The sequence below is a fragment of the Pinus tabuliformis genome, chromosome X (assembly GCF_031772625.1).
Source record: "Pinus tabuliformis cultivar Carrire ecotype Pingquan chromosome X, CPIR1, whole genome shotgun sequence".
Classification (NCBI taxonomy): Eukaryota; Viridiplantae; Streptophyta; class Pinopsida; order Pinales; family Pinaceae; genus Pinus; species Pinus tabuliformis.
Window position 1 is genome coordinate 748,024,331 of NC_142308.1, and position 19,136 is coordinate 748,043,466.

At 38.0% G+C, this 19,136-nt stretch overlaps 1 protein-coding gene across 6 annotated transcripts in view; it reads left to right on the forward strand.

Annotated features, from left to right (window-relative positions):
• LOC149142056 (ubiquitin-like-specific protease ESD4) overlaps positions 1-11,628 on the forward strand; it is an 88,838-nt gene extending 77,210 nt beyond the window's left edge. For 2 of the 6 annotated variants that reach the window (XM_089450066.1, XM_089450063.1), the window contains exons 5-9: positions 9,716-9,808; positions 9,906-10,025; positions 10,126-10,229; positions 10,663-10,735; positions 10,836-11,628. In XM_089450066.1, coding sequence (XP_089306192.1) covers positions 9,716-9,808; positions 9,906-10,025; positions 10,126-10,229; positions 10,663-10,735; positions 10,836-10,898 — 453 coding nt within the window. In that variant the 3' untranslated portion in view covers positions 10,899-11,628. Of the gene's footprint in view, positions 1-9,715; positions 9,809-9,905; positions 10,026-10,125; positions 10,230-10,452; positions 10,736-10,835 lie in introns of those variants that run through there. The other 4 variants (XM_089450064.1, XM_089450065.1, XM_089450067.1 and 1 more) reach the window with 4 other exon arrangements.
• The last annotated feature ends 7,508 nt before the right edge of the window (positions 11,629-19,136 follow it).

Below are 19,136 nucleotides of genomic sequence, written 5' to 3' on the forward strand. Positions count from 1 at the left end.
ACATGCTTTGACTAAAGAAAATAATAATAATAATTTTTTTTCTTTTATTTGCTTTTTACATGAAACACATATTGATACAAGTACAATGATGATTATGAAGACTGAACCTAGTTACATTTTTAACAACTTGTTAATTTATGGTATGTTCTATGCTTAGTGCAATTTACTTCGATTTCTTCTTATTAGCCATTGTTTAGCAATCATATAAACATAAAGTAAAATGCTGATAGAACATTAATAGATCGACAAAAAACAAGCCAAGACAAGAGACACAAGATGTGGCAGCTAGCCAGAGACAAACCCCAATGCGGGGAAACCCTTTGATCAATTCTTCTTTAATCTTCAATAGTTTAACATAGAGAAATACTACAAATTCAAAAAACTGTAATTTTATGACAGCGGCAGCAACCCTAAATCAGCAAAGTCAAATTTAGGCAAACAACCCCGGATTGACCTCTAGTCAACCTTGAAGAATTCGGTCTTCAACAACAAACTTTGGCAACCCAAAATAGCCCTTGGTCAATGGTCAAAACAACAGTCAAACATTAGCAGTCTGTGGTCAGCCCTAACCAGTCAATGTTGGTCAACACTTTGGTCAACGCTAGTCAACGCAGCCCCCAAACAGCATGTGCAGGTCAACCCTTGGTTAACGCAACCCTTAACAGAAAATGCGTCCTTCTTCTTGCACGTGTGAGAGACGCTGCTCCTTTGCTGGCCCAATGAGATTAGGAGAGAAGATGAGTTGAGATGAGATGAGTGAATAATGACTCAACCTCACTTGTACTTATATGATATGCTGGGCATGTGTGCAACAAATGTCGCTGCTGGCCAACCTTGACAATTTGTCAAGTAAATACAAATAAATTCATATCTCCATAAATACTTGTCAAAATCGGATAATCGTTAGATCAATCCTACACCTCTCGATGAGAGGAATCAAGGAAAAATATTAGTTTCCATAAATAAGATGACCCACATGGAGTTTGGCCCTAGTTGCCAATTTTAACACTCCCTCTCAACCAGGGAGAACTCCATCTGCTACTCTGTCTGATCGTCAGTACTATCTCTGCCATCAAATGCACTGCCTTGCACTGCTCGGCTTTGCTTTGCTGAATTATGAAGAACAAGAAATGATCGAGGATGTATCATACCATCCTCCACTGACTCGAAGTCAGTGTCAGAGTGTGTCATACCACTCTCACTGATCCCAGATCAATGGAGGTCATCCTAGCATAGGGAGTATGGTAGATACAACGATGCGTCCATCGATAGTACTACTAATGGTCCCTAACCCCATTTCCCTACTCATTGATAAGATGAGAGGTACTTCCCATGAGTCCCAGACTGCATGGGTGGGATGCCTCGACAGAAGAACTAATCATCTTGTCCCAAAGTCGCCACAGGGTATCACAAGGGAAGGTTGAACCTTTCAACCTGTACATAGCGCACCACTAGGGGAGGGTGAGTCACCCTGTGGTCGCGTGTCGCTCCAAGATGTACCCCAAGCCCCCCCGGAGCTCCCAAAGCTCCATGTATGCATCATACACGACCCTCATAAGAGGGCCTCTCAACGACACAAAGTCGTTCTCGGAAAGTCAAGAATTTGACCTTTCCCATGGGCTTTGTCAAAATGTCGGCGACTTGCTCATTTGTACCGATATGTTGGAGCCTTATTGCTCCCCGCTGCACCATATTTCCAGATATAGTGGTACCTAATATCAATATGCTTGGAGCGATCATGAAATACGGGATTCTCTGATAAACAAATCCCGCTTTGGTTTTCATACAAGATCATGATAGTATCCAATGTAAATCCTAACAGCTCACTGAAGAGCTTCCGCAACCAAACCGCCTCGCAAGAGGCCATACTCGTAGCAATGTCCTTTGCCTCAGCGGTGTTCAAAACGATCGACTTCTGCTTCCTGCTCATCCAGGATATCGAGGCAGATCCCAAAGAGAAACAACATCCGGAATTGTTCTTTCGGTCCACCACACTGCCTGCCCAATCAACGTCGGTATATCCATGTAATCTCACATCTTTGGCCGTGTATCTCAACCCATGAGTGATTGTGCCACAAACGTATCTCAACAGATTCTTGGCACCAATCCAATGTGTGTGGTGAGGCTCAACCATATGTTGACTCAACGTGTTGACTGCAAAACATATATCCGGACGGGAGTTCACTGCAAAACATATATCCGGACGGGAGTTCACTAGGAACATCAATGCTCCGATGAGTTAACGATACTCGGTAGCATTTTGTAAAACAGGTCCGACAACACTATCGCTTAATATCTTGAAGTCAAACTCCATCGGGGTACTTATGGGCTTGCAGTCCACCATACCAAATCTCTCCAATATCTTCACCACATATTTTCCTTGAGATAGGAAAATCTCCCCTGGCTTCTGCCAGACTTCCAGTCCTAGGAAATAGTGCATCAATCCTAGGTCCTTCATCTCAAACTCAGAAGCCAACTCCCTCTTACATTTGTGAATGAGAGGGTCTGCACCTGTCAGAAAGAGGTCGTCAATGTACAACACCGGTATGAGAGGTTTGCCATCTTCAATCTTAAAGTAAAGGTTAGGGGCGGCTTCACTCCTAGTGAATCCCAACTTCATCAAGAAGCTATTGATCCTCTCATACCACGCTCGAGGTGCTTGCTTCAACCCATAGAGGGCTTTCTTCAACCTGCACACATGAGATTCCCGATCATGATTCTCAAATCCTTCGGGTTGTTCCACATAGACTTCCTCTTTGATTGAACCATGCAAGAATGCGGTCTTGACATCCATCTGATGTAGGTTCCATCCTTGCGAAGCAGCAAGGGCTATGATTGAGTGGATGGTGGTGTATCGGGCAACATGTGCAAATATCTCGTCATAGTCTATGCCTTCCTTTTGAGAGAAGCCACGAGCGACAAAACGAGCTTTATACTTTTCAACACTTCCATCAGCTCCATGCTTTATCTTGTAAAGCCATTTCGAAGTGACAACTGCTTTGTCTTGGGGTTTGGGGACCACATCCCAGACATCGTTCTTCATGATGGACTCATATTCCTCAGTCATAGCATCCTTCCATACTTGATGCTTGACAACTTCTGTGAATGATGAAGGCTCATTTTGAATGATCGTGCTCATGATGGTCAAGTATCCTTGATACCTGGCCGACTTCTTACTTTCACAGAAAGTCCCTTTGGGTGCAATGTGTCCTTCGGCATCATCAAGTGTCCCCCTGAGCCATGAAGGCCTCTTCCTAGAAGAGGAAGGTTCTTGCGGAGGGGAATCAATAGGATCCATAGGTTCTTCTACATCGGGCATCGTCTCATCTTCCTTTTCCTCTGGTTTCCTGGTGACAACTTCTCCAAATTTCCTCAATATAGGAAGATTGTCAACTTTGCTAAGAGCCATATCTTCATCAAAGGTGACATCATGGCTAATCTCGACATCCCTTTGACCAACCACATAGATTCTATAGCCTTAGTATTTTCGCTATAGCCCACGAAGATTCCTTTCTTTCCAGATGCACCCAATTTATTCCTTTTCTCTTTCGGCACATGAAAATAAACATGACTCCGAAAAATTCTAAAATGAGTTACGTCAGGTTTCTTACCAGTGAACATTTCTTCGGGAGTCTTGGAACCCAATGCTTGATGAAGGCATTGGTTTTGCAAATATACGGCGGTATTCGCAACTTCGGCCCATAGAAACTTTGGAAGCCTTTGATCATGGAGCATAGCACGAACATCTTCCACAATCGTACAATTCTTCCTTTTCGCCACACCATTATGCTCTGGAGTATATGGTGTTGTAGTTTCCCTCTAAATGCCAATCTCTTTGCAAAAGTCACAGAACTCATTGGATTCATACTCAGTTCCATTATTAGTCCTTAAGATTTTGATCTTCTTTTTTGTTTGATTCTCGATCAAGGCTTTGAAGTGACGAAACTAGGAGAACATTTCATCCTTCTTTTTCAAGAAGTATATCCAAGTCTTGCAAGAATAATCATCAGTAACAGTGAGGTAATATAAATATCCTCCCAAGGAATTCACAGGCATCATACCAGATATGTTAGAGTGAACCAACTGCAATATATTGGAGGTCTTGCTATGGCTTGAGGTGAATGGTCCTCTTTTGAGCTTTCCTTCGGCACATCCAGGACATACACCTTCTTGCTCTAATTTGAACTCAGGCATCCGGTCACCATTTGTCTCACATCTGGTAGAGCTTTATAATGAAGGTGGGCAAACCTCTGGTGCCATAGTTCGGATTGAAGAGATGTGTCACAAGTCACGACAACCAACGGACTTTCTCTGACATGATATAAAGAGTCAACCCTAAACCCAAGATTGAAAGCATCTTTGAAATTCTTTTTCCATACACGTACCTTGCCATCGATGAAGGCCACCTTGTAGCCTTTGTCTTCCATTGCCGAAAGGGACACCAGGTTCTTTTTGAGATCAAGTACATATAGGACTTCTCGCAAGTGAATTGTATTACCCTGATTAAATTGTAGAGAGACATTTCGTACGCCTTTTACGGGATATTTAGAGTTGTCCCCAAGAACAATTTCCAGGTTGGTCTCCTTCTCTATCAGATTAGAGAGAGCTTCTTTGTAACTAGTGAAGTGCCTTGAGGCACCATTATCAATAAGCCAATTCCTAGCGAGTCTGACGGAGCAGTAGTAGAGAGGGGTGCTAGTAGATAATATTCATCATGCTTATTGTTAACAACGTTAGATTCATACCTAGAGTTTCTTGCCTTTTTGGAGGGTTGACCATTTCCCTGATTTCCGTCATTCCTTTTTCCTTTGCCATTGAACTTGCCTTTCCTTTGATTGTTGTGGGAATTTCCCCGGGAGTGATTTTGATCATCGCCATGAGATGTGTCCTTTCTATTAGGGCACTCCCTCGCATAATGGCCAATTTTGTTGTAAATGTAACATCTACCTTTCCTTCCACCTTTCGGTCCGACCTTTCGCTTAGATCTTGCCCTAGAGTTATTTCTCCTTTTAGCATGAGAGGAGAATGCAGCGGGATTGCCTCTAAGTGCAAGCATTTCCTGCTCTTCCATCCTTGTTTCTTCTTGAATACATCTTGCCATCAGTTCCTCAAATCTTGGGATTACATTATTGTTGAGAAGAGTGGTTTTGAATATATACCATTCAGATGGGAGCCCTTTGAGAGTTGTGATGGTCAGTTCCTTGTCAGGAACGACTTCCCCAATTGATAAGAGATCATTCCTGATCTCCGTGATCCTTAAGAAGCATGTTGCATACTCTCTTCTTTGCCCTTCTTAATTTCCTTCAGCTTATTTCTAAGGAACAAAACTTAATTTGCATCATTAACTTTAAATAAACTTACTAGCCTATCGTAGATTGCCTTGGAGGTGGTCAGCTCGGAAACATAGGCCACTAGGCGCTTGTCGATAGAGTCCTGGAAGATCTTCTTTGCTTTGACTTCTCCCCTAGTCCACTTGTTCCTAGCAACATTAGATGCATTTGATGGAGGCTCAACGATTCTGCCTCTCACATGGTCCAACACTTCCTGCTCTTCTAATGTCAGATCGAGAGACATCTTCCATCCGTGATAGTCAGACTTCTCACAAAGCTTGTCTTCAGTGGGGAAGTGTGATGAGGACCCCATGAAGTCTTTGAGATTGCTTCAACAGCGTTCGGTGATTGCTCTTTCTCTTGCTCTTGCTTGGGCTTTGTCTTCACCTCAGCTTTGATACCATGTTAATTTGTGGTATGTTCTATGCTTAGCACAATTTACTTCGATTTCTTCTTATTAGCCACTGTTTAGCAATCATATAAACATAAAGTAAAATGCTGATAGAACATTAATAGATCGACAGAAAACAAACCAAGAGACAAGATGTGACGGCTAGCTAGGGACAAACCCCAATGGGGGGAAATCTTTTGATCAATTCTTCTTTAATCTTCAATAGTTCAGCAGAGAGATAGTACAAATTCAAAAATCTGTAATTTTATGACAACAGCAGCAAACACTAAATCAGCAAAGTCAAATTTTAGTCAAACAACCCCGGATTGACCTCTAGTCAACCTTGAAGAACTCAATCATCAACAACAAACTTAGGCAGCCCAAAACAGCCCTTGGTCAACGGTCAAAACAGTGGTCAAAGATCAGCAGTCTGCGGTCAGCCCTAACCAGTCAACGTTGGTCAACACAGCCCCCAAACAACATGCGCAGGTCAGCCCTTGGTCAACGCTTCATTTAGCATCCCAGCACTTGGTCAACGCAGCCCTAAAAAAGTCAATGCTTCCCTTAAATCAGTCAACGCTACCCTAAACAGAAAATGCATCCTTCTTGCATGTGTGAGAGAAGCTGCTTCTTTGCTGGCCCAATGAGATGACAAGAGAGAAGATGAGTTGAGATGAGATGAGTGAATAATGACTTAACCTCACTTGTACTTATATGATATGCCGGGCATGTGTGCCACACATTTAGCTGCTGGCCGACCTTGACAATTTGTCAAGTAAATACAAATAAATTCATATCTCCATAAATACTTGTCGGAATTGGATGATCGTTAAATCAATCCTACACCTCTCGAGGAGAGGAATCAAGGAAAAATATCAGCTTCCATAAATAAGATGACCCACATGGAGTTTGGCCTTAGTTGCCAATTTTAACAAACCTCCCTTGGGCTTTCCCTGCTTTAAAAGCCCTTTCTAGGTTTGTTGTTTCCCTTGCTTAATTTTTCTAATTGCTCGAGTTTAGGCTAAGGAAATATGGGATTTCCTTCCCCTAGCAGTATGAAAACCTACCCTCTTAGTATCAATGCTGAGACCAACTTCAACTCCAATATTGCCTAGTCTTTTATACCCTTTTCTTGATGCTAAGGGACAACAAAATTGTTTAGAATTGGAGGACTTCTCTTTGGATATTGAAGGAGAGTTACCCATAACCCCTTGAATACTTTCTTGAGGAACCAGAAATCTAAATGACTCCCTTTCTAAGGAATTACACTATCCATCCTCCGAATAAGTGCTAGACAATATCCCTTCCCCCTCTTTCCCTTTCAATCTCTTGCTAGCTTTTGTTTACAACTTCTTCCTTGTAAACTCTAGTCCCAACCTCAGTTCTTGGAGACAAAATAATTGATTCATTTTCAAATAACGCAGAGGGAGGGCAATTTGACTTACCCATTTGAATTTTGAACAAGTGGCTGAGTGTTGCTTGGTTCTAGTCTCATATCGTCTTTGGCAGTAGGTTTTCATGGAGTGTTATCTAGCTGTAGAGGCACAGGCTTAATAGCGACAATGAGTTCTGTTGAATTTTCTACAAGAGCAGAGTACAATACTACCAGATAATTACTACCTAATGATTCTTCGCACAGTATTCTTATGCCACTGATATCATTGAGCACTTACACTTTAGAAAATATCGACAATAAATGCCAGTAGAAACAGTAAAGATCATAGAATGATGGCCATGCACAATAGAGACAATATTTTTACCCTGGGAAATCCAGCCTTGGGAGAAAATCCAACAACTCTTCTTTGAAGAAATTATTCTTCAGCAAGGTTTACAAATCAACAATTTGTCTAGAAGTCCATGCCAAGTACAAGTCCAAATACCAGTCAAAACTTGGTCCAAGTGGCAGCAGGTGAATGTTGGTCAAACAAAATGCTCAGAAGTCAATGCTGGTCTTTGGTCAAACTTTGGCCCTGTGGCTCCTGTGGTCAAATTTTGGTCCTGTGGCTCCTACATTCAATTGTGGTTGACTGTGGTCAAATTCCTGCGCATGTGCGGCCCTCCTGCAGCTCGGTCAACGCTAGTCAAACTACGCCTAAAACAGTTCAGTCAAGTCAACTCAAACTCGGTCAAACAGAGAGAGAAGCTCCTACATTTTATTGTTCTTGACTGCGGTCAAATTCCTGCACATGTGTAGTCCTCCTGCAGCTCAGTCAACACTAGTCAAACTTGGCCTAAAACAGTTCAGTCAATTTGAGTCAAACTCGGTCAAACAGAGACAGAAACAGCTCGGTCAAACAGTCAACTCGTCCTTTTCTCCACACGTGCAGCTGTCCAATAGACCTTAGAAAGATGAAGAAGAAATTTGCTTGTGTGGTGGTGAAAATGAGATGCATCATCTCTATATACTAATCGAATGTGGGTAATTAACTGAAGGGACACACTTTCACCTGCAGCTCAGTCAACGCCAGTCAAACTTGGCCTAAAACAGTTCAGTCAATTTGAGTCAAACTCGGTCAAACAGTCAACTCATCCTTTTTTCCACATGTGCGGCTGTCCAATAGACCTTTGAAAGATGAATAAGAAATTTGCTTGCTTGGTGGTGAAAATGAGATGTCGCATCATCTCTATATACTAATCGAATGTGGGTAATTAACCCAAGGGACACACTTTTGTAAGGTGGGCTGACTTGACTTACTGAGCCCACATGATACTCCAAAAATAAATTTTTAATTCTTTCATCATAATTCTTCTAGGCTGACTTGGGCATGTGGGAATACCTCCCAATGCAGTTCCTCCTCCCATCCAAGGATACCAATGCCTTTGCTTTTTTAGTTACTTCTAAAGTTTGAGTGCCTCAGCATTTCCCCCTTTTTTTCCAAGCTTTTGGCACTTTTATACCATTCAAATTTATCATTTCTTGTCGATAATGACATTGCATTTTCACTTTAGAAGAATAGAACACCTTCAATTTCCAATCTCCATTCTCTTCTTGTGAATTTAAGGATGCAGTGGTTGTATAGATGATGCCCAAATACATGACATTTGGTGCATTTGAAAGGAATGCCCACATAATCAAGCATTTGAACATAGTTGCACCATTGTATTTCAATTTCAATATCCTCCACAAATCCTTTCTTCAAATCTAAGTCCACGAGAATATGGGCCACTATTTTGGATGCATTTTATAATGATTGTATGCTTCTAAAAATGACCAGAAAGACATCCATAGTCCAGAGTTCCGGAGGCAAGCTCAACATTTTAACCCATACAAGGTGAGACAAGACGCATCAAATGAGTGTTGAGACACAATGACCAGTCTTTCATGGTTAGTGGCTCGGAGCCCCAGAGCCTTCTTGATCCTGAGATCCTTACGGCATCTTCCTCAATGTGGAAATAGAAGGCTAACCACTCTCACTAGCATATTGAAACCAGTGGAATAACCATAGCTAGTCACTCTAAACCTTATCTATCCATAGCCCATGGTTCCACTCTAAGATAGGTCTTCCATAAATTTGCCTCGTCAGTGTTCTAGAACTTGCTAGTCATTACATGTATCGTTTATGATTTATTAGGAACACGTGATGTATGTTATTGGTGCATTGTCATGTATAAGATTTCACTGATTTATGTTTTTGTATATTTTATTTTAAAGTTTTAGTATGTTAGGTAGGGTCCCTTACATAGGAGACCTTGATCTTCCCTATGAAACCCTTTAGAATTTGTAGGGTGATTCCACATGTCCCCTGGATGTGCTTCCATACTTTGTCGTCCTTGAATACCAGAAACTTGGTGGAACATTGTTATTTTATCTCAATTGCATGCACATGAATTATTCTTAGAGATGATGCTGTTCATTATGTTATGTTGTCAATAATTATATGTTTATTATGTTAGTTGAACTTCTTATTGTGGTTCGACTCCCAAAGTGTGCATAAATGATTCGGGCATAAGAGTCCTCTTGTTTCTAAAGCAATTGTTTACGCTACCTTTTTAGCTTTACAATCCAAACACGAGATATGATTACAAAGCTGTCAGGAGATGGACCACGCAAAGGAAGATTGGATACAGCCTTATGGATTGTGATAAGGTAATCTTGAATTGTTTTCATTTAATTCTATGTTTGTAGCATCTCTGTTTCATGAAAGGGAGTCTAAGAGTGTTATAATTTGGCATTGCTTATGCAGATTTTTATTCCGATTCACAAGGAAATTCACTGGTGTTTGGCTATCATTGATATGAAGGCGAAGAAGTTCCAATATCTTGACTCACTTAGAGGAAGCGATGCACATGTCTTGGATGTTTTGGTAAACTAATTTTTTCCTTTCTCAGCAAGCTATTTTTTTTGGAGTGGGTAGGGTGCTCTTGACAACTAGCATAACGATTTCTTTGTTGCTTCTGTTTCAGGTTAAATATATTACAGATGAAGCAAAGGATAAAACCGGCAAGGATCTAGATGTAAGCTCTTGGGAGACACAATTAGTTGAGGACCTTCCTCAACAGGAAAATGGGTATGTCTGGGTTGATTTCTGGAATTCAAGGGATTTAGTTTTATTTGTTAAATTGATGTGATTCTATTTGATTATGTATGCTTGTTTAGTTAGCTAAATGAGATTGGAATACAACGATGGGAAAAATTGAAGCCCCCCTTTAATCATAAAAGGGCTGTGAATATTTTGTTAGTAGAATGGATGCATAAATGATAAAACTTTAAAGCTCTGCTTTTCTATGTAGGTTGGTGTTTTGGTTGATAGTCTATTGGGTTAGTTTCTACTAGTTTTAAAGTGGAATGCCAAAACTAACCTTTCAGGACAAGCCACTTTCCAATTGGTTCTTCACATTAAAGATAAGGAGACCGGCTTTTCAAAACTCATCCATGAATGCAAAGTGTGTACAATTTATGAGGTCGCTATCTATGAAGGGTAATGGATTTTTGCTTGACAGGTCGGATTGTGGAATGTTCATGATCAAGTATGCAGATTTCCATAGTCGGGGGTTGCCCCTCAGTTTCTTCCAGGTAATTATCAGAGTTTAATTTTAGTTACTTGTTACCTTTAATTCTGACATGCAGTAAGAGCATTGTCCTTTCTTAATTTGAGATAATGATTTTGTTCCAGACACACATGCCTTACTTCCGCAAGAGGACCGCAAAAGAGATTTTAAGACTGAAGGCGGAATGATTTTTTTATGTTCAAATGAGAGGAGATACTTATTGGTTTGTTGATGTAGCTTTTAACCTCTGTTGTTTGGATTCTTTCTGCATTCTAGTTGGTACAGTTTTTCTTAGAAGTTGTCATATTTACTGACATACTTGCAGAATTACAGCTGCCCTTCTAGGAGCTTCAATTATGTATTCTACAACACTAGGAATTGCACCACTTCTATTCCAGCTGTGTGCAGGTTATTGCGTTTTAGATTTAAAACCTGCAATATGAGTGGGCATTGGGAATGTTGTGAGTTGCAGAGACTCGGGAACCATTTTTAGATTCTGCATAAAGCCAGTAAAGAGGCTGACTTAAGGTTGTTGTTTCATTATCAAGGGTCCATTTCAAGTAAACGTCATAGGAATCTGGTCCATTTTTCATTTGTTTCAGTGGACAGAGGCTATGCGGTTGTTTTCTTCCACAAACGAAATTTCCTCACAGTCAAGCTGAGGGTTTGAACATTTCATTTTTGTGCCTGGAACGATGCTATGTTACAGATGTATACTTGTGTGGAGCATGAGGAAAATTTTCAGCCTGAAGGATTGCCGCATTCTGAATGTATGACAACAGTATAGATCAGAATTATTGTAAAATACAGTTATGTGAAAGTTTATGTACTTAATTGGAAGACGTATATGCTTATACAGGGATGACAGAGACCATCTATATATTAGCAGTGATAAGCAGTAACAATATTGTGATTTTCCATAGTTGTAGAAATAAATGCTTTATACAAGGATTGATGGAGACCATTTTTATGTTAAGCAGTAACAATATCGTAGAAATCTTCTTTCTCTTATGAGTGATGCAAACATGTCCAACTTACTTTCTTGCGTGTTCAGTTTCAAATTTAATTGACATGGTTTAATTATACATAAAAAAACATTAAGGCCAGGCCAGACTGTATGTTTGTGGACTAAGATGTGGGTTCAGAAGTTCACTACACTAACTGGTATGTTTGTTACAGCAGTATCTCTGAATAAGCATAATTGGGCGTGGACTTGACCTATACGGACTATTCATTTTGAGGTGATAGCATGGTCCTGACTGTATGTTGGATGTGGGATGGGAGAAGGCATATCCTTGGCTTGGCTAAATTGCTGGCGACAATGTTCACTTACTTTTCATGTCCTAGAATTTGTGATTGCTTTAAAAAAAAATTAAAAGCGGCATTTTTTGTCGGGGATATTTAAGAGCAGATGGTTTACTCCATGCTGATCGCAGTCAGGTGATTGCAAGTTGCGTTTTGAATAAATACAGAATGTGTCGGACATCACTTTAATGGGAAGAGAGGTGAGGCACACATCACCGAGTGTAGGTAATTAGAAATTCTCAAGAGTAAATTAGAGTTCATTAAGAGAGGGAACTACGAGTGTAGAGTAGAGCGAGTTTGAAGATCACAAATTTCCAATGGAATTATAGAAAATCAGTTTAGAAACTCTAGACCATTAACTCTCGATTTTAGCTGAAGTTATTTGAAGTTATTTTACAGAAATTTTTGGAAATATCGAGAAATATTGAGATGGGGTGAATCAATATTTCACTTAAATTAGTTAATTTTGAACTTACGTAGCATGAAATACCATTAACATAAGATCAAATTGTAAATCAGCATCACATCATATGAATAGTGCACAAGAAATTGAGGTGGGAATCCTTCTGGGAGAAAAACGATTAATCATTTTCTAATATAAATGATGAGTACAATAATTTATCAATTCCATGGGAAGCTCAAACTCCCTAATACTCAGAAAATCATTCAATTTATCATGAACCTTGAAAGAATGCTCCAACACCATGCTTTTACCAGCTTAAATTGGAAGGATGCTCTAACACCTTATTAGCATCAATCTGCTTCCCTAGTGCCAGTTTGCCAACTTGAAGTGTTTTTAGGCTCCAACTTGAGAGAGAACCCACTCTCCAACTTGCACCACCTTGCTACCCTAAAATTAAAAGATAGAAAAATAAATGTGGGCTCCCATACCAAGGACAATGACCTACTTATAATTATATACATATAGAATTTTATTGCCCCCCTCCCTCTCTCTCTCTCTCTCTCTATATATATATATATATATATATAACAAGTAGTCAATGTATCACTGCTCTAGTTAACAAATATGTGCAATGGGTGTTCTAGTTGTGTTGGGAGACTCTACAACCTAGTATGAGAGAGATGTTATCACATAATGTTACATTTAAAAATAGTAAAATAATAATTTAAATTAAAAAACTAAAAATAGTAATAACAAATTAATTTAATGTTGGCCATAATTAAAATACTACTTGAATTTGCATAATAGAGATATAAAGTAACCAAAAGTGAAAATAATTTACTTTTTGCTACAAAGAAGAAATATGATTTTACTTAAATGTAATTTTTTCACTACTTAATATGAAAATGATAGAAATTAATATTTTGGATATCACATTATGTGTAATTCAGTTTACATGTTATATTTAAAACAAAATATATCTATTTTGTATATAGAAAAATAAAGTAATTTAAATAGAAAAATTTCTTGTATTTTCACTTTGGGAGATGTGTAATTTATTTCGTTTTTGATATGGAGTTGATACATAAGATTTTTAAAATATTAATAACAAAGAAAAGATTAATTGGAGTTATAATAAAATAGTTCAAAACAGGACCTAGTAAAATATTTAAAGAGAGATTAAGAGAATTCGTATTCCATTAATCATTGTTTTCTAATTCAATGCATGAGGGAGATTTGTAATTCTTTCGATGTTTAATATGGATTTGATATGTAATGTTGTAGAAAATATTAATAATACAAATAATCAAATGTATGCATACATTAAAAATTATGAGTCATGTATTTTAACATTTTAATATGGAGAATGTGAATTATATATGAAATATTTCAATGTTAACAACATATATATTATACTAGCCTAGATCCATCTTAATTTTGAATCTATCAAACTTTGAGGGAGGTCAAATCTCTTTTCACTTTAAGAGATTTGATCCCTCACGAAGCTTGGTAGATCCGAAGTTAAGATGGATCTGGGTTGGTTAACAACATTTGTCAACCTGTCAAGTTGTTATTGTGCTAACACTTCAGAGATCAAACTTCAGGATTGCTTCTTGTATATCGTTGGAGGTCTTTTATAAAAAATCTTACCTCCACAATCAACATAAGTATTTTAAATACAAACTGAATAATTTACATACCTCAAATTAAGTCTACTGTTTCCCACTGATTGCTTTAGATTCAACCAAGATTTTTGCCCTTGGAGATGCCCTTAATCTGTCCCTCAATAGATGCTCAACAAGCCTAATACAAGGCAAAGACACATCTTACTTTTGCTTCAGATTGCATTGCGGTTTAAACTAATCCTTGAGTTGACCTAAACAAACCTTAACCAGTCAAATATCTGCCCTCAAATGATCCTTAAACTCGACCTTCAACAATTGCACTTTTGTGACAAATAACTTCCCCTAAGACAGTGCTCAGTCACAGTGGCTCAGTGGAGGTAACACGGCCTTTTCTCAGGATTTAATCAGTCCTCAAATGATCTTTAACATTGCAAAATTATCTTTAGGACAAGGTTTGAAAATGTCTTAAAAAAGGTCTATGTACAAATTTACAAATCTCAACAAATCTCTATTTAGCCTTCAAAAGGGGTATGAAATCATGCCTTAGGGGGTCGAAGTTTTGCCACAAGAAAACCAAATAGGGGCCTTGGAACTATCTTAGAAAAGGACGAATTAGGCCTTGGTAAACTGTCTCAGAAAAGGGCCAAGTTTGTCCCTTAGGAGGCGCTGAAAATAGCTTAGAAGATATCTCTAATTACGCTTTAGCAAGAGGCTGAAGATTGCCTCAAAACCAAATCACCATCCAAAAAATTTTTCCTTAGAACTAGATCATTTTCCAATGAAATCCCACAGAAAATTGAAGTAAAGAAATCCACTAAAAGCCTTAGCCTTGTACAACTAATCTTCGTGACTACGCTAGCCTCAAAACAATTTTAGAATGATTTACTTGAGATAATGCGTGATACTTTGATGCCTTCGGGGAGGAAGCCAAATCCTTTATTTATACTTCGAGGGGGTCAATAATGGGGTTCGATTTGCCTTTAAACCCATGGAATTGGCCTTATGTCATTTAAGTGTGAAAATTTCAGCGCTACAAAATTATTTTGCAGCTCATAAAATTTTGCTACACAATTGGAAATTATTCTTCTCATTGTAAATTAATTAACAATTTGTTCACCCGTACAAACAACGAATAATTCACTATTGCAAATTTCACAAATAAAATTGCGGAAGAAATCTAACACACAGACAACATAAAATTTACACAGTTATTTTTGGACAAATGTCCCCGGAAAAACCCAACTTGGGAAAACCGGTGCAATAGATAAGGGTTTTATTATTATGCAACAGTGAAATATGAGTACAATCTATGGATGCCAAACAAACAATCCAAACAAGTATTTGACTGAAATAATTAGAGAAGAAATTCTCTCACTCCACAAGCAATTCCGGCATTGGCCCCCCCTGAAAAACTAACCATCCAAACCCCAACGTAGGTCCTCTGCGCAGTCCTTGTGCTGCCTTTCACACGTGTGGCTTAGATCAACCTCCAAGCAAGCCGTCTTGCTCGCTTTTGTTGCTGAAAGTGACTCTCCGACCCTCTGGAAGATTTTCCCGGTCTCTGGAAGCTGAATCGACTTCCTCCCCAGCTAAATCAAATAACTCTGCTTCAACTACTGCACAGTCCTTGCACTGCTTTTGTGTGGATAATTTATGTCACTTTTTGCCACCTTTTCGGATTTGGAAAACTTCATTCGAATCACTATCCTTGCCCCTCACTGTCTCTGCTTTGATCTCTGGCCCTCTGACAACTTTTGTTGCCCTCTGGAAATTGATTTGCCAAGGAAATCAAAATGCTCAAGCGTATTCTCCAAGTGCCCATCGACTTCTTATAATATTCTATTGGAACACCAACAACCAAGATTAAAACTTAATCAAGGGCCAAGATCATATCAGAGTCGATCCATGTGAGTTTCTAGAGAATTCTCACATTGACTTAATTAATTCTGATTAATTGACCAGTTTTCCTAAGTTTAGACTTAGGAAACACTAAAAAATAGGTTAATAATCTAATTAAGTCATATCTAGGTGGAATTTCTAGAAATGATTTATGGGTTATGGAGATCTCATGTATTTTAACCCGTCTGATGGCATTATTGTCACTGATGACAGAATATCAGCAATAGCGAGGTATGAGGGAGCAACTTGGAGCAACATGACAAGCAATAGGAGTAAGGATCAAAGGAGAAACATAGGAAAATAAGTTGATTGATTAATGTTGATGAATGTTGTTAATGTAATGGCAAAGGCTAAAAGTGATTTGAAGTGCAAAGACTATGATATTAAATGTGAAGGTTGAACATTGTTAAAACGAGACATAAAATATTGAGACAAAAGATGATATATATATATATATATATATATATATATATATATATATATATATATATATATATATATCTGTGTGTGTGTGTGTGTGTTTCATTGAACATAAAATGTAGATAATACAAATCTGATTTGTCTCTTGTAATCATTACTGATTGAGCTGTTTTAGTTCAACTCTATTTTATATTACAAATTGTTTTCAGAACTGAAAATGAAGAGACAAGTTTATGAGCAGTTTTTGGAAGTCCAAGAGATAATACTTCATTTCATATTCCTGCAAAAAATACAAACAACCAAGATGACTTGCCTCTAAAATATACAATGTGGAATGGAAACCTAACCCCTTTTTTAAGTGAAGAAGTCTGCATAAGAAGATTGATGAGAAACAACTGAAGAGACACAAAGTTGAAAAGGAGAAGCCGTGCAACAATAGACTTGATAGCATAATTGTATATGAGGTGACCAACATTTGTGACTTGAGGTTATGACTAAGATATTTTTGTCCCTTTCTATGTTGTAGCATGATAAAAAACACGTTGTAGCCTACATAAAATTTGTGGGAGTAGGAGCTTCCTTTGATGTAGGGGCCTACAAAAATTCAATGTAATAAGGAGTAGTAGCTTGCCTTCACATCACTTTCAACTTAAAATTCATGGTTTTCTCCCTTCAGGGTTCCCACTTATATCTGGTGTCTCCATGTATTGGTTCCTAAATGTTGTGTATATATTCTTGAATTCTTGATAAATATATTTGCAAATTTATCTCTTTAACACACGCAAAAGGAATTCAATAATAATAGAGCACATACATAAACCACTAGTTGCATAAGAAGAAAATTAAGTAGAGGATAAGTAAATATTTAAATTATTGATTCACCCCCCTCTTAGTAATTTCCAATCATAAATATCAATTGGTACTAGAGCAGATTCCTTCAGTAGAAGTCTAACAATTGGAAGGAGGTCCTAAGTCAGTAAAATGTCTAGTTAAGAAGGGTGCTCAACAAATAAAACCCCTCTATTTACTGGTACAAACTATGCCTTTTGGAAAGTGAGAATGAAGACATATTTAATGTTTCTAGGAGTAGAAGTCTGGGCTGTTATGATGGTAGGGTATGAAGAACTAAAGGAAACAACTAGTGAAAAAGATGCCAAACTGAATTTTATAGCTAATGCAAAAGCTATGAATGTAATTTTGAGTGGTCTATGTGAGTTTGAATTTATCAAAGCAATGCATTGTGAGGCAACCCAAGATATCCGGGTTAAATTAGAAAAAATTCATAAAGGAGATAAAAAGGTAAAGATGGCCAAATTACAAGTGTATAGAACATAGTTTGAGACCTTAAAAATGAATGAAGATGAAGATATAACAAAATTATTTTAAAGAGTTGATGAAGTCATAAATATCATGATGGGTCTAGTAGAAACAAACAAAGAAAGTGTAATAGTTCAAAAAATATTAAGGTCGTTACCTTCTAAATTCAATCCTAAGGTTTCATATATACAAGAGACAAGAAGCTTTAAGACTTTGAACAAGGATCAACCACTTGGCTCTTTAACATCATATGAGATGAGAATTCCAAAAGGGAATACAATCACTAGAGATGGAACTTTCAAGGCAGACAAGTCCATAAAAGAAAATGAATGTTCATGCTCAGGTTCTGATGAAGAAGAAGAAAAATTTGTTAGAAGATTGAAGAAAGACACATGTAAGTAAAAAGGAACACTTCTACTTGAGTTTTTTAATTGTGGAAGAGAGACATTATGCTTCAAAATGTCCTTATAAGAAAGAAGAAAAAAAACTTAAAGGGAAAGAGAAGAACAAGTCTAATAAAATACAGAAAGAGGAAAATTTAAAAGGAAAAGTTTCTATGCTCAAGAAGATAGCAGTGTATTTGGAAATACCAATGAATCCTCTAGTGAAGATGGAGCCAATGAATTCATATTGATGGCCTTGGAAGAACTTGAAAAGGATTGCCAAGAATATGAAGAAGAAGAGGAAGTTGAGGTAGACCTTGAGGGGGAGTTGATCGATGCTGTAGATGAAATATAAAGGCTTAAACTAAGTGTCAGGCTAGGAGCAACTCCTCAAAATGAAATATGTTTATTCACTTAGATTGCTCATAGTTATATACATGAGGGAGTGACTCTTGGGTTTCATCTCCTGATGACTCTTCCTTTTCCATTATTTATTATTTACACTATTTACAACTGTTCACCCAATGATTAGGTGTCAACATTCCCCCTCTAATCTGAAGGGATGTTGGTGCATCCAAGCATTGTTTTGAATCTTTCAAGCTTTTCTTCCAAGTGCTTTGGTGAAGATGTATGTAATCTTCTCATTAGTGGAACAATGGCATAGATGGATTGTTTTGGCTTCAACATGATGTCGAATCAGATGGTATTTTATATTGATGTGCTTCGTTCGATCATGTAACTTTGGGTTCTTGGCCAACTTTATTGCAGAGGTGTTGTCGATCATGAGTGGAGTTGAATGTACTTGTTTTACCTGCAAATCTTCCAAGATTTTCCCGAGCCACACAATTTCTTTTGTTTCCTTGGATGCTGCCTATCTTGTATATCTTGTGGTATTTCTTTATCAAATGATCATCTACATATACCACAAGATATACAACTGTTTTGCCAACTTTCTTGACAAACAAATTTGCATCATCAAGATCATAATGTTTGAAATTGAGTTTCAGAAGATGCTCAGTTAATTTTTCATACCAGGCTTGCGGTGCTTGCTTGAGGCCATACAAGTATTTCACA